The following is a 14,917-nucleotide window of genomic DNA, read 5'->3' as shown; positions in this document are numbered from 1 at the left end:
TGTCTTGCCTCCGTAATTCTGCAGCCAGCAGCTTGATTTGGAAGCTGTGTTATGGTTTGCAGTGTATCTTCTGAGAGTAGGCTAGAAGATATAGAACAGTATACATATGTAATAATATATCCTTATTACAAATTATAGAAACATAACAACTTAGTTCTTAGAAATGTATATGTATGCTGTTAACTTAATTAAATTTGTATAAATGAATTATTATATAAAAAAAGAAATATAATTTCATAAGTGGTAGTACAGACGTTATCATATATTTTAAGGTGTCTATGATTACATTTCCTTAACATGCTATTCATTTATTAACGCGGAGGTTGCCGCTTTTCATGAAGTAGGTTAGGTTGTTTCTTATTTCAGCCACATAAAATACTATTATAATATATTTTTCACAAGTTTAGTATAGTAATGGTACAGTAATATAATGAAGTTATCTAACTTATTTCATTATGCTAGTTTGCCAGCATCGTAGTATATGAAAAAAAATTATGAGTTAAATCTTGCACACACCATCAAAAGCCAAATAAGATGCTAACAGGAGACTGATATCTTAAAGAATATCGCTCTATTTGAAATTCTACATTAATTACAGGAGTCCTTAATCTAAAAGAAACTCTACCAATCTCTAACACATGACCATAATCGAACTGTGTACATAACAATCTACAGCTAACATCACCAACTCTCGACGATCCTTGCTACGTATCCAAATATAAACGAAAAATATTTTCCATAATATGTAAACCACCGGGTTACCAGTGCATCATCAGACGTCATAACAGCCATATGTACTATTCATTCTGCCAATCGTCTCATTTTTGTGATTAGCACAAAAATGAGACGACATTTATTTTACTTAGATCTTACCTAAGTGGAGTGTTAACGATAATGTTTACAATGTGCACGTTAAACATTATCGTTAACACTCCACTTAGGTAAGATTATAGTAGTCAAATAAACTCACAGTAGGTATATATAGTGTATATTTTTAAAATTCTGTAGTTTACTGACATTTATTATGTTTCAATAATTTATTTTCCATAAAACCATACTGTATACTTAATATGAGATACGGAGATGTGTTTCTATGTAGATTTATTACCTCTGCACTATAAATTACAAAGTATATGTTCATAAATTATTTACGTTATCATGCTCTTTTATGGGTTTTGTTAATTTGATTACTATTAACAGCTAAAAGGATACTCATTTTACTTTATAAACAGTTAACTGGGTCCAATCAATAGATTAAAATTTTCATAAATATAGTTCCTAGGATTTGAGTTACTTATTTCTAATCTGTAATAAATTCTCAAGTAAATAAATAATACCTACAATAGTAACTGGTATTACTGTGTTGCCTTAGTTTCCTAGTTATATTAAATACCTATAATATACTCAAATACATTTTTAGTATATTAATCTAAGAGTTTTCTCCACAAAACTAACATAACAATTTTATATTACCTATTTTGCTTTACATTGATGAAATAAATAACCTGTTTTGTACAACTAAAGACATCTGCAAGCAGTTGCTTGAACTTTGTAGTAACTCGCAATCGTAATTTATTCACCAACTTTCTATCTATACGTACATACATCCACAAAGCATATCTATTAAAAGCTAATATCCACGTATAGATGGCGCTGTATCGTTTTTTAGAATATATGTGGCCTTATATAAATATATATATATATACCAGCTGGAGTATATCTATATATATTTAGTAGCGTAGTAGTAGTAGTAATATTTATATAAAAATCTATACAGTAGCTTCTGCGTGAAGAGTAACAAACATCCATCCCTACTCACAAACTTTCGCATTTATAATAAAATGTAGATTTTTTTTACTAGATATGGTCATTTAACACTGAATGTGGGTATATTCGTAACAGATATGCTAAAGTAGTTCTTGCTATATACACTCGATGTATATAGCAAGAACTACCTTAGCATATCTATTATGATGTACATATATCTACCATACAAAATGTATTAAGACGACTTTATCTAAAAATTAGCCTCTAATTTTTCAATGTTTTATTAGTTATTCTACTATTCTTTCCGAGGCAGACTTAATCCAGTTGGTCGAAGTTAATAAAAATCACATAATCCACTCCTGTGTAACTATGTAACATTATCTTATCTCTCCTTACTGCAACCCGACTTTGTTTAACTAGACTGTGACCTACCTAAATTACGTCAATGAAATAAAAAGAACGTGATTAAAATCTACATTTATTGAAATAATATAAAAATTGGATACATCGTTGTTTACTCGTTGAAACCTCACATTATTTTCATTATATACATAGGGTAATATTTTAATATAATACATTTACATTGCTGCGATTACTCTCAATTAAATTATAGTAAAAACAAGATAACATTAATGGCACGTATAGCCTACATTATTTTCATGATAAAATACTCTTCCACTACGGTGAATACTCTTGATTATAACTATTTACATAAAAAATATAGAAAGTAAAATAATAATTAATCAAAAATACAGTACCCAAAGAACAATTTTCCTAGTTGTGGGCAATGGAATAATGAATTTGACGTTGTAAACGTTTTACGACAACAAATGCATTTTATCAACGAAATTTAATATCTATCTACGATGCTGGTGATCACACAAAGAGATTAAAATAATACCGAGTATAGTATACAGCCTACTGATAAAATACATAACCATTTGAATAATCGAATTACATGTTTAATTTTCGACAACTCTTAAATTATCATATTACGTATTGTTCAACACACAACAATGAAAAACATCTGTTGCTTAGAAAAGAATCAAATTTTGTATTTTAAATATTATTTTTGTTTCGTAGAAGGAAATACAATACTAAACAGAATTAATTTAATTACTTATACTTTTCATACAGTACATAATCCATATGTGCTGTAAAATAATACATTTATTAAATAATGTTAAGATGGTATTATTATAGAAATTTAATAGAAATTAGTCCTTTTAAAATAAAACCGACAAAAATAATAATATATTGAAGTCCAAATTCGATTCTTTTTGTAGCAATTGCAATAAATTCTAAATCTTCTCAAACAACTACATGAAACCATAAAATTTTTAGAGCTTTATTCACTATTCTTAACTCTAGAATGGCTTTTGAAGATTGAAGTGGTTTCTGTAATGTAATGCAATAATCCGTAAGTAAAAAATATATAGGTATATACAATAATAATCAAGGAAGACTCAAATATAGGACAAGCGACACCTATGCATAAAAATGCATTATTATTTACATAATAAGGCATTTTTTATTTAAATGAATATAAAATATTTACATCACATAATGACTTCACCCGATTAATAACAATAAAAGAATTACCTAGTCTTACAAATTGTATTTTAAAGTTCTGCCTAATTTAACGAACATGACGATAGAACTTAAATTAATTATGTTCTATTTTTGTACAATAAAGTCTTCGTTAAATGGCTAAGTAGCTACTTTTATCCATAGAAGAATTTTTTTGACTTCATCGTGAGATGTATAAATTTAATTCATAGACAATTATATTTTTTATATTTTCGGAAGTATTAGAATAAAATGGCCAAATTAATCAATATTAAATATTTAAAAATAAATTATTAATTTTAAAACAAATATGAACATTGAAGACACGGATTAATATTATTATTATAAATAACTACAGATCATAGCCACCTTAGATTCATACCCAATTGAAACAATTACATATACATAGTACCATGACAAGTAGACTCTCTAGTAGACTCCCCGCCATCTAAGAAAACATTGTAGTTAACACCTGATGACTTCGCTACAATGGGCTCAACTAACTTCAAGCTCATGCTATATATAATCTTACCACTGGCACCTACAGGGTATAACTACAACCCTACTCACACGCGGGTGCGCCATTCCTTTACCATCTATTAAAAATAAGCACAACATATTCAAATGTTACCAACGTCTACCTTATTCATCGAATCAATAATACTTTATGGATGCAATTTTCTGTTATGTAAAACCGCTGTTTATAAAACGCTGTTTTTTTAGTTTTCTTTTATACCTCAATAATTGCATATATTCAAGGACAACAGTTATTTTAACATATCAATGGGTATAACTATTATTATAATATATCTTCGTTATTCTTATCCATTAATTATTTTCTTCTTGACAAACAAATTTTCAATAATCAATGTTGTATTAGCAAGTGAACATTATTTCTGTGTACATATTTTGAAGTTATTACATAGAAGGGGTCACTGAGAATCTAAAAACAGACAAGTAAGTTACTTAGTTTAATATGTATCCACGTATTCGTTGTATTATGGAAATTGATTCAGTTATTTATAAATACGTACATCATTTTATGTCTAGACATTCCTTTGCATAATATTCATAATTCACATACAATAAGTTTGAGATATTTTATCAGTTATGCATCGAGCATCAAATAGTAGGCCCTTTAATTTCTACAACAAACTCTGTTGTGTTGTGGTAGACATATTGATGTACGCGATGAACTACCAGGTTGTAGTCTTGGTTAGACCATACTATCAAACCAAGTTTTCTGAATCGGCTTGAAGTTGGGTGCATTGAGATACACCCACCTCAGAATATCGCTGTAGTATCAGGCATTTGATGGAATCCAGCGCCATTCATTTATTTATTTCGTATAGAGCTAATCACATATGTTTATTTATGTTCTATATATTTACGAAATAAATATTAATAAGTACAAATCATTTGTTATATTTTTATCAGATCGTTAAAATAACTAGCTAAAATTATAAAATGAAATTTGATATAGTAAAATATAAAGTTATGTACACTTCTTGAAATAATACAACATCTAGATCCGAATTCTGGTAAAGTGAAAACGATAGCGATTAATTTAAAAGTAAAAAAGTGCATGACGACTTATAAATATTTATTTAGCCTGATCAGAAGCTTAATTATATAAAATTAACAACAATTCTCAATTGTTTTAAACGTATTAAAATCAATAAATATGATTTTTTTTTATAAGGCATTTGAGAATTTCAGACTAGAAAGCGAATAGACGAATTTGACAGGTCCACTGCCGTCTCTAGTCGTATAATAAGACGCTAAAAACATCGTCGAAAGAATGGAAACTCAAAAATAATATTATATGAGTAAATATCCAATTTCTATAATGTCTACAACTATCTGAAATGGTCCGTACATAATTACAAATTTGTAATTTTTAACTTATTTCAAATGACAATTATTAATAATAGCATTATATAAGCCGCATGGATGTGGACATATCCTATCATTAATATTGCTTTTGCGATTTTCTACGAACCATTTGAGAGTTCCAGATGAAAGCTACGATGCACGGCTACTGAGATATAGTCCTTACATAAATACAAATTGTAGGTTGAAATCTATTCCAAATGATAATTGTTAGTTACAGCGTTACATAATTAAGCTTCCAGATCGCGATCAGATCACACTTAGCACAAGAATTCGGACACTATACCAAGTAAATTTATAACTACACTACAATCGACTGTATTTAAACAAGTTCATGACTAATTGTAAAATTAAACATAATTCGATTTTGTAATCGACATGTGTGATTATTTATGCATCTACAACAATGCATTTAACATCGCTACGTAAGTTTGGACTACCAGCGAAAGAGAAGTATTTGGTTGATGTTCTATTCGTAATTTCTATTCAGGTTGCGATAATTTGAGCTTTCAGTGCCGCAAAAAGTCATCTCGTCAGAGAAATGGCACAGCGGCTGCCTAGGCATTGTGTTATCTGTAAATTAAAAAAATAAAACATTTAAAACCAAATCTGTTTATTATACCATTTTATTGTCGGAGTAAATTGCCTTGTCGGTCAACAATACATAATTTCAGGCCAATTTACTTCTGAATTTATTTTTTCTACTTCTGAATATATTTTTTAAATCTCAAGATACCTGAAAAGTTAATATTGGAGTAGAGTGGTTTACATACTCCTACTTACACTCCACTTATCACAACCAAAGGGCGTAATTTAAAATGTAATCATCACCAAATATTTTTATTTGGTTACCAGTTACAATCAGGTGGGACGTCAGATTGTTGCTATTTCAATAAAAATAAAAAAAGAATGTTAATAATGTAATTACCTGGGCGCATGTCTTGCTCTAAGCAGATGTGGTGGCACTTCCCGTCTCTCCACCTCGTCAGGGCCGAGCTGCAACCCGGCCACTAACTGCATGATCTCTCGCTCCTTCTTCAGTTCCTCACGACCGGATTCCACCTGGAAAATATTATAAATAAATATAAATGTTTTTGTATAAATAATTGATTTAATAATCGATTCACATTGTGTCATAGGAACAAATTTGGACATAGAGAGAAGACCTATAAGTATTCGCAGACATTGAAAATAAAACCTACTATTTAAATAGACATTAGATATATCTGTAAATTGCGTCAATTCAAATACGCGAAATCTTGGCTATTACTATGGACGACAGACACAACTAAGTATCAATGACCTCTAATCCTTATTCACTATTTCATTCGTTTTCATACTCATTTTATATATACCTGTGCACAATTTACAATCGCTATATTATAATACATCATAGATCAGTCTAAAGTCCACAGTATGTTTTAAAAGCATTAATGTGAACTATTTCTTTTATTCTTTCAAAAAAATTAAAAACTCATATTAATGTCATATTGTACAGGCAATATAATACAATACGTGCATGTATATATAACATGCCGCATTCGAAATAGTTAGCAGCTTAACTACGTGAGCGTATTTCATACATTGCATGCATTTTTCTGTACACGCATACCTTCTCGCATGCCGACTTATCTCAGTTATCATAAAACGAGTCGCACGTAAAATTGCCAATCGCTAAACGCATAAATGCGTTGATTACGCTTTACGAGTCAAAGCACGTAATACTTACGCAACTTGCCACGAAGCAAGACCGTAATGCGAATGATATAAACCGCAATGATCGTTTCCTCATTGAAAAAAAACGATCATCACAATTAACATTAATTGGCCAGATAAAATTCAAGCGTGGAATGTCCCAAACCAACTGCTAATACATATGATCATGAATAAAATGAATATTTTGTTTGTTGAATTGAATGATTTAATCTCAGCAACTACAGGTTAGAAAAAAAAATCTTTGTGTTGGATAGCTTACTTTCGATGAACGCTATGCAATATCATACTACGACCAAGAGAAGAGGAAGAGCAGCAATGAAAAATTATGAAAAACGATGAAAATGTAACGCAAGCGAAGTTATACGATTCAGCTAGTAATGCATAGTATATAAAGATAATGAATGGTGCAAATGAATAATCAGTATATTTATTTAGTCGAGTTCTTTCTGTATTGGAAAAAAATATTTAGCTTACTTTAGCGTTTATTATCGAAGTCCTGCTGTCATTACGATTTGTCTACTTTCTAAATCAAATGAACACATTCTATTACATTTTTTAGCGAAATAAAATGTTGAATAATAGAACCTGTTGCATAAATCTACAACACATAAATCTATTACGTATAATAACTTCAAGTTTTCAAAAACATATTTTGTAATTTAAGTACATTAGACGCTCTTATTATGCTTTCTATTAATCTATCGATAGTATCGTATACTAGTAGTTTTCAAAAACATTAAATACCTATTTAGATGATAAACCTTTGTTAATCGTTTTATATACCTAACTTATTATTGTGTATGTGCTCTAATTTTAGCTTCCATTTACTATATACGTTAGACGGTTCTGTGTGCACATAAAACTAACCTGATTTTTATGACACAATAAATAACTTGTAAATATTTGTTTTTGAATAAATATATAACTAAACTGACTCATTAGTATTGGAAACACCGAATACACTACGAAACTAACCTGAGATTGTGGTATCACCTCTGACCACGTTGAAGTAAAATATACAAACCCAGCAAAAAGTGAATACGTCAATTATTTCTAGAAAATATAACATATTCGTGGGATTCCTTGAAATACTTCATACTGCGAAATGCAACACTAACCAAATGTCCAATGAAATGAAAGTTACCTACTTTGTGAGTCAAGGAAGGCATTTCCTGTCCCTACCTATCTCATAAATGGCTATTTCTCTTCATTCCATGATCATTTTGAATATCTATTATAAATATGTGAATAATTATATATAAATATGTAATTTAAACAGTTCAAATATTTGTCACTATACCATCATTTTCACATCCAAAAAACTATAGATATCCTCTACGGCACCAACTGATTGCAGTAGATAATGTATTGTAGTAGGTATTATTTTAATGAAAAAAAAGAGAAAATTATATAATAATACAATTTTGTTAAATAATTTTCTATTTTATCTATAGTAGTAATATAAAAGAGACATAAAATTTGTAAGGTTATAATTTCTGGATTTGATAATCCAATTTTGAAATTTTATTTTAGTGTTACGTAGCTATAGGCTATACGATATCACTCTATCATAGCGTCAGAATCAATAGAAGCAGAGCTGCAATGAAAAGTGTTGCAAAAGCAGTGAAAATGGGACACGAAATTGCGCAGGTCAACTAGTTAATAATAACTCAGTATATTTAACTTTATTATAATTATTCAGTAAGTACACTAGAATTCTCATGGATTTAATGCTTTATTTTGTCGTTTGATTATTATCAATAATAATAATAATATCACAGAACAATTCACCCAGCGCCATCTAGGTTTAAGCTAAGCAGCAGAGTTTATGTTATGGATACTGGCCAATTAATAGATATAAATATATAGATACATATTGTTTTAAAATACATATTATGCATAGAATATATGACGTCAACAAATTACACGCAAATGTAACAGGCATCATTATATAATCAAGTGATGTTTCGTTAACATCCTATGGTAAAAAAAACACAATAATTATAATTTTATGAAGATGAACGTAACACTACGACTTGGCATTGACTGCATCATAACCATATGATTAATCTCCGCAAATTCTAAAAATATTACGAATCTAACCTTCAATCTTTAAATGTTATGAACCCTATTAACTGATAATAGTTCTCTGGTTAGTTAGTTATTAAGGAATTACTGCGATAAATCCAATTACAGACACTTTATGTAATCCATATTTCATAGACAATGAATAAAGTTAAAACAAAACAATGAACGAACAATCAAACATAATAGTAAACATAATCAAATTTCAATCTATAATGAAGTATGGAACTAACGCAGATCCCACACATCCAATAACATGACTTGAAGGTCCGGTGACATTTTATAACAAATCTCGTATTTATGTATCCGTGTTCCCGTGGTAATTTATGGAAATCCTTATTACAAATATTCAAAATAACCCTACAGGTTGAGACACTCATGGTAACCATCTATTTTGTGATTCCTGGACACTATGCCTCTATACTCTGTAACCTGTTATTTCACTATAATACTCACTTCTCAGACAGGAGCATAGTTTGCCAAGCAATATGGTTGACGGCAGAAATAGGTACTTTTGAAGGATCCAAGCAGACTTTGTAAAACTTAGTACGAAATCTTTGCTAACGTTCTGGTTTTAATTCGAGAATACATATAAATATGTATTTGTGTGAAAATGAATCATTACCAAGCTAGTGATGCGAGTATATTTGAACGAATGTCATACTTTCTACCGGCTACGTAAATATTGTATGTTTGAACTTCAGTTACGTACCTACCGTGTCTACTGATCACTATGCACAACAGCAACGCCACAACTAACTTGTTTTAATGAAGACTACTAATAATGTAGACTGCACTTTCGTTGCATATCACAAAATTTCTAATAGATCATTTATTATTAACAATAATAAAATCTACGTAAACTCTTTTACGAAATGTGGAGTTTCCTTCAGAGAGAATTCAAATATTGAGCTTAATTTCAAATGAAATTCACTACACATATTTTATCTCCGTCTAGAATTTATTACATTTTATGACACATATCTAATTTGTACTACAGACTTAAAAATATTACTGTTACATAAACGTAGGTGCCTACGTGTTTCTAACAGTAATATTTGTAACATAAATCATTTATTGAGAGAAAATATTATGTATACCTAATTACACAAAGTGTTTGGTAACACACATATTGCATAAAAATATGCAAAATCATCCATTAATACTGTTGTCGTTTTGATATTATTTGTATATGTTAATATATTTTTACGGTCATATTTACGAGTAGGTACCTATATTCGTAATAGAAACTGGTTTTCATGTTTTGAGTATATTCTTGGATATTTTGACAGCACTGACAAAACATACGAATTACGGTAAGCAGGTGGTATTTCCAAATTTTATCACTACTTATGTAAAACAGCTGAGATATAGTGCCCAACTGGTTACGTGAAGGAATGGAATCGCAAATTCACACTAATGTAAAATTATATAAAGCATCTTATCTACATTAATTTTAGTGTTTATTAATAATTGTTTTACTTTAAGAAGTAGCTATACTTGCCGCTCCTTTTTCGTATTCCGTCCGGGACCATAGTCCCCTCTAACATCTATTCACCTCTATGCCCCTCTATCCACTGAGTATTAATGTTGTAGATTTCGTCTACGCTCTAGTTTGCGAGAACTCTCACAAGGACGAATTACGCTACGAGATTCTTCACTCTTTAGCTCGTTGATAAAACACTCAAAATAACGCATCTCAAAGCAACAAGAATAACAATAAACCGAAGAGCAATAACATACCATAGGTAAACCCATAACTATGGGTTTACAACCTAAAAAACACTTTATAAGCTTAGAGGTTGGCTAGTCTTTCTCTGGCCAGAGCCGGGAGTGAACGAACTTATTTGCAAGAGAGCTACAAGATAAATTGAGTCACATAACTATTACGTTTTACTCTGTACTTTCTGTCAAGACAGATACGACTTCTTACGTTTCGTTGTTTTAATAAGTAATTGTTACGTAATAAACTGGATATAAACGATATAATATCCTGACATTCCGGATATTTTTCATTCACGGCTTTTTACTCAGTAGGTACCAAATTATTTTTACAATAATTACGAAACGATGAAGGAGACTTAAGGAAATGTTGTACGACTTTCATAACTACATTCACTTTATAAAATAGTGTAGATAATATTAATTTTTCTAACAAAATATTTTCTGTGTAATTCATTTATTTCAGCCTAAATAGGTTAATCTATATTGCCATACTAATGCATTTAAAATTTGCTACTTTTGTATAAAAATTACCATAAGCATCATATTTTGATGGTGCTCATTTTTGATTGATATTCTGTTCATACATATAAACGGTGATGGCCACTATCTCCTGATGGAAAGTGATAATCGTAAAAGTGACAATCTACCTGCAAATCTAGTTACGTAATACAGGCACTTTCCTCATTCTTAATTCAAGGGTAGTGAGAATAGATGACGAAAGTTGATGACCTTGAAATAGCTATATGTAGTAATATAATTAACAAATACCAATAATAAGGACGCAAGGTTAACTATCCATCCATAACAGTGGTATGGTAGTAGTAAGGTATTTTATACTATAAATGTAATAAGGATCGGATTCTGTTCTCTATATAATATAGGACTTGTGCAAGTCATATTTATTGATCACTATTCCTGCTGACCGGTACGGCCAAACTACTACAGTAGCAAAAAACTGTATATTTTATGTTATTATTATCATTTTTTTAATTAAGTAGAAGAAAGTTAGAAACTCCTCTAAACAAAATCAATGCCCCCTAGGCAATTGGAAGAAATTCTAATTAATGCGCTGCGTTACTTCACGAATAAAAGAACGAACCTGCATGTCCGCCGTCTCTCTTTATCATGCGATAGCCAAATGTTCGAAAATGAAATTGGCATAATCACAATTTAAAAATAATATAATAGCATTTAAATTTATTAATTAGAGTTATGACCGCAATGATGAAGTCATACTTAAGTACAATAAGTAAGTTTTTGATTTTGAGCATAGCTAATAGTATATTGTTGTCAACCATTCACAACCGGTGTAGTTAATTGACAAGTATTATAATATTGTTACACAAACAGGGCTAACCACTACTGATTAGGTATACAATTATATAAATGTAGAATAATATGATTGACATATTGCCACATCCAAATAATTCCTAAACAGAAACAATAATTACTATACATATGATGTAATTGTAAACTGCTTAAGTAATAATATGTTGTTAAAATATCTATAAATTAACAATTTTAGTGATACAATACTAAACTCCATAAGCAATCCATTTCCTTATGATAAATCTAATATAGTTTATCGACTGTAATAGGTAAATAAAAAATAACCATACTAAAAATTGTAACAAATAACTAATTTTGCAGCACAAAATAATTCATCTAACTTTATATGGAACCAATTCCACAGTAAATTATATTGATTACAACAACCTTAATTGATTGAGTTGCAATATTTTTTTCCCATAGTTATCACTTAACAAAAATAAGGTCTAATTCAAAATCTATTTCTTTAAAAAAACGGCTGAAAGTTACTTTGTTCCTATTAAAGCGCAAATATACATTTATGAATATTCTTTAAAATATGGGTTCAAATACCATTTCTATCTTACAAATATTGGAATAAGTGCACAAGAATATGATAAGTAGTGATCATAGACAGATTTCAAGTTTCTACATGTATACATTTCTAAGAAAACAGCCTGTGACAGACAGACATTTATGTGATCTTATGACTTATGAAATTTTCTCTTTTTTATACTCCATTGATCTATGGTACCTACATATGATAAAAGTCCACAGAAAAATAAATATATACTAAATAAAAAAATATTAAAAAAAATACAATTACATAATAAATAAAAACATACTTTAGTAACTGTTTTTGTTTGTCTGTTTCTCTGCTTATTTCTTTAAACTGATGTTGGTTTTTAAAAATATTTTTTATCAATATTCCGACAATTTCTCCCTGAAGGTCTATTTTATATTTTATATATATTCGACAGCCTTGGTGGTCTATTGGTTTAGCACACCGCTTTACTATCCGATGATCGTGGGTTCGATTCCTCGCACGGTACAAACATTTGTATTCATGAGTATAATTGTTGTATCGGTCTGGGTGTTTTGCTATGTATATTATGTATGTATTTACAAAAAAATCATCCATGTATTTATATCAGTTGTCTAGTACCCATAACACAAGCTCTGCTTAGCTTGAGACTAGGTGGCGCGGTGTGAATTGTCCTGAAATATTATTATTATTATATATACGTTTACATATTTTATAGTTATACGACTTTGCTCACATATCTACACTGTACAAATAATCAGTGATTAAGTTGCAGTATATGTATAGAATAGAATAGAATAGAATAGAAAATCATTTATTCAAATAAACTTAATTTAAGCACTTTTGAATAGTCATAACAATTTGTTTTTTATCTACCACTCGTTCGGAAAGCTGTCTCATCACAAGAAGAACGAGCAAGAAACTTGTGTGTTGCTCTTTTAAATAATCCTTGTAAGTTTACATTTACAAGTCGAAATGTGTGAATACAAACTAAAACTAATTAATGCAATAAGATTAAATCAGTCGTAGTGATAAGAGCAGACCAGTCCCTACAAGCAGCACTCGTTCACGAGTATGACGGATGAGCCAGCCATCACTGCGCTCGACCATATTTTAGGGAGCCCATTGACCCGGCCCACCACGCCGCCACATGTCTGGACATTTTAGTGAGCATGACTACTCATTCCACACGACCACGTCACAGCTACAAAAATTACTATATGGTAGTTACAGTATAGTATAGTATAGTTGCTCTATCATGCAGTTCATTTATTATTTAATTTATTTCAAGCGTATGAAAACGTGCAAAACATCACAATTTTAATATCGATCCATCGGCAGGAATTTAAGTATTTCTTTCCACAAGGTCTCTTGTCGTATCTGCCTAAAGATCTTAGAAACTTTCAACGTCATAGAAATGTAACTATTATTCATTGATATCGTATTGGAATGGTACAGAGGCCTTTGGCCAACCGGTAAGTCGATACCGCTACAAAAATATCAAACAGTTCAATAGTGACGTATGTAGGTCGACTATCGTTGCCCATTCACGCCTCGGAGCGCGACACTTCATTCAAGGTTACAGCTTTCACGCTGTCAGCTGGGATTAGCTATTTTATAGACTACTTATGTCTTGGAGGTATTCGAGTCTGTGTAAGGATAATTACTTATGCTTGTAAAAATGTCTAGGTAGTATAGACGATTGCAAAATATATTAATAATAGTTATAAAGCGATTACGTAAGTAATACAAAAGAAACTACGTACAAATGACACAATGCAATTGATGTGTAGGAGCCCCTTATTAATAGATACATACTGTAGTTGATATATAGGTATTTTATGGGATATTTTCACTCATGACGGGTCTCTCACCCGTAGATTGCAGTGCAACTGGCTGATGCAATGGGCTGATATAATACAATATTGTATTACTCTTACCCTAATGTTTTTTATAATATTACTCTATAAAGTCATAAATTGTTGTCAATAACTTTAGTATAATAAAAATGTTGATAAGAGACCATAGTATGGACTGGAAATTTGCCCCGTTTGCATTTAAAATCAGTCATAAAATCGTAACAACATTTTTCATAGTTTAAATTCCTTAAACTTGTAGTGTAACACTACATATACTATTTTAAAATAACTTTAAATTATTGTAATTATAACAATTATAGTTATTATATAATTATATAATATATATTAGTTGTGATGCAATATCAAAAAAGACTTTGATTAAATTATAATAGCATATTTCGAAAAACAACTTCTGAAATAAAATAGATAAGTAAATATAATTTAACATTAT

At 30.0% G+C, this 14,917-nt stretch overlaps 1 protein-coding gene across 2 annotated transcripts in view; it reads right to left on the bottom strand.

Moving 5' to 3' along the window:
- Positions 1-3,863: 3,863 nt before the first annotated feature.
- LOC131847465 (uncharacterized) overlaps positions 3,864-14,917 on the bottom strand; it is a 30,931-nt gene continuing 19,877 nt past the window's right edge. The window contains exons 2-3 of one of the 2 annotated variants that reach the window (XM_059197056.1): positions 6,158-6,291; positions 3,864-5,802 (exon numbers count right to left, since the gene is read on the bottom strand). In XM_059197056.1, the coding sequence (XP_059053039.1) occupies positions 5,799-5,802; positions 6,158-6,291 (138 nt within the window). In that variant the 3' untranslated portion in view covers positions 3,864-5,798. Of the gene's footprint in view, positions 5,803-6,153; positions 6,292-14,917 lie in introns of those variants that run through there. The other variant, XM_059197063.1, reaches the window with a different exon arrangement.

Source organism: Achroia grisella, unplaced genomic scaffold (genome assembly GCF_030625045.1).
Source record: "Achroia grisella isolate CSIRO2021 unplaced genomic scaffold, CSIRO_AGI_Agris_v1 utg109, whole genome shotgun sequence".
Classification (NCBI taxonomy): Eukaryota; Metazoa; Arthropoda; class Insecta; order Lepidoptera; family Pyralidae; genus Achroia; species Achroia grisella.
Note: the sequence above shows the minus strand (reverse complement) of the source record. Positions and strands in the feature narration are given on the sequence as shown.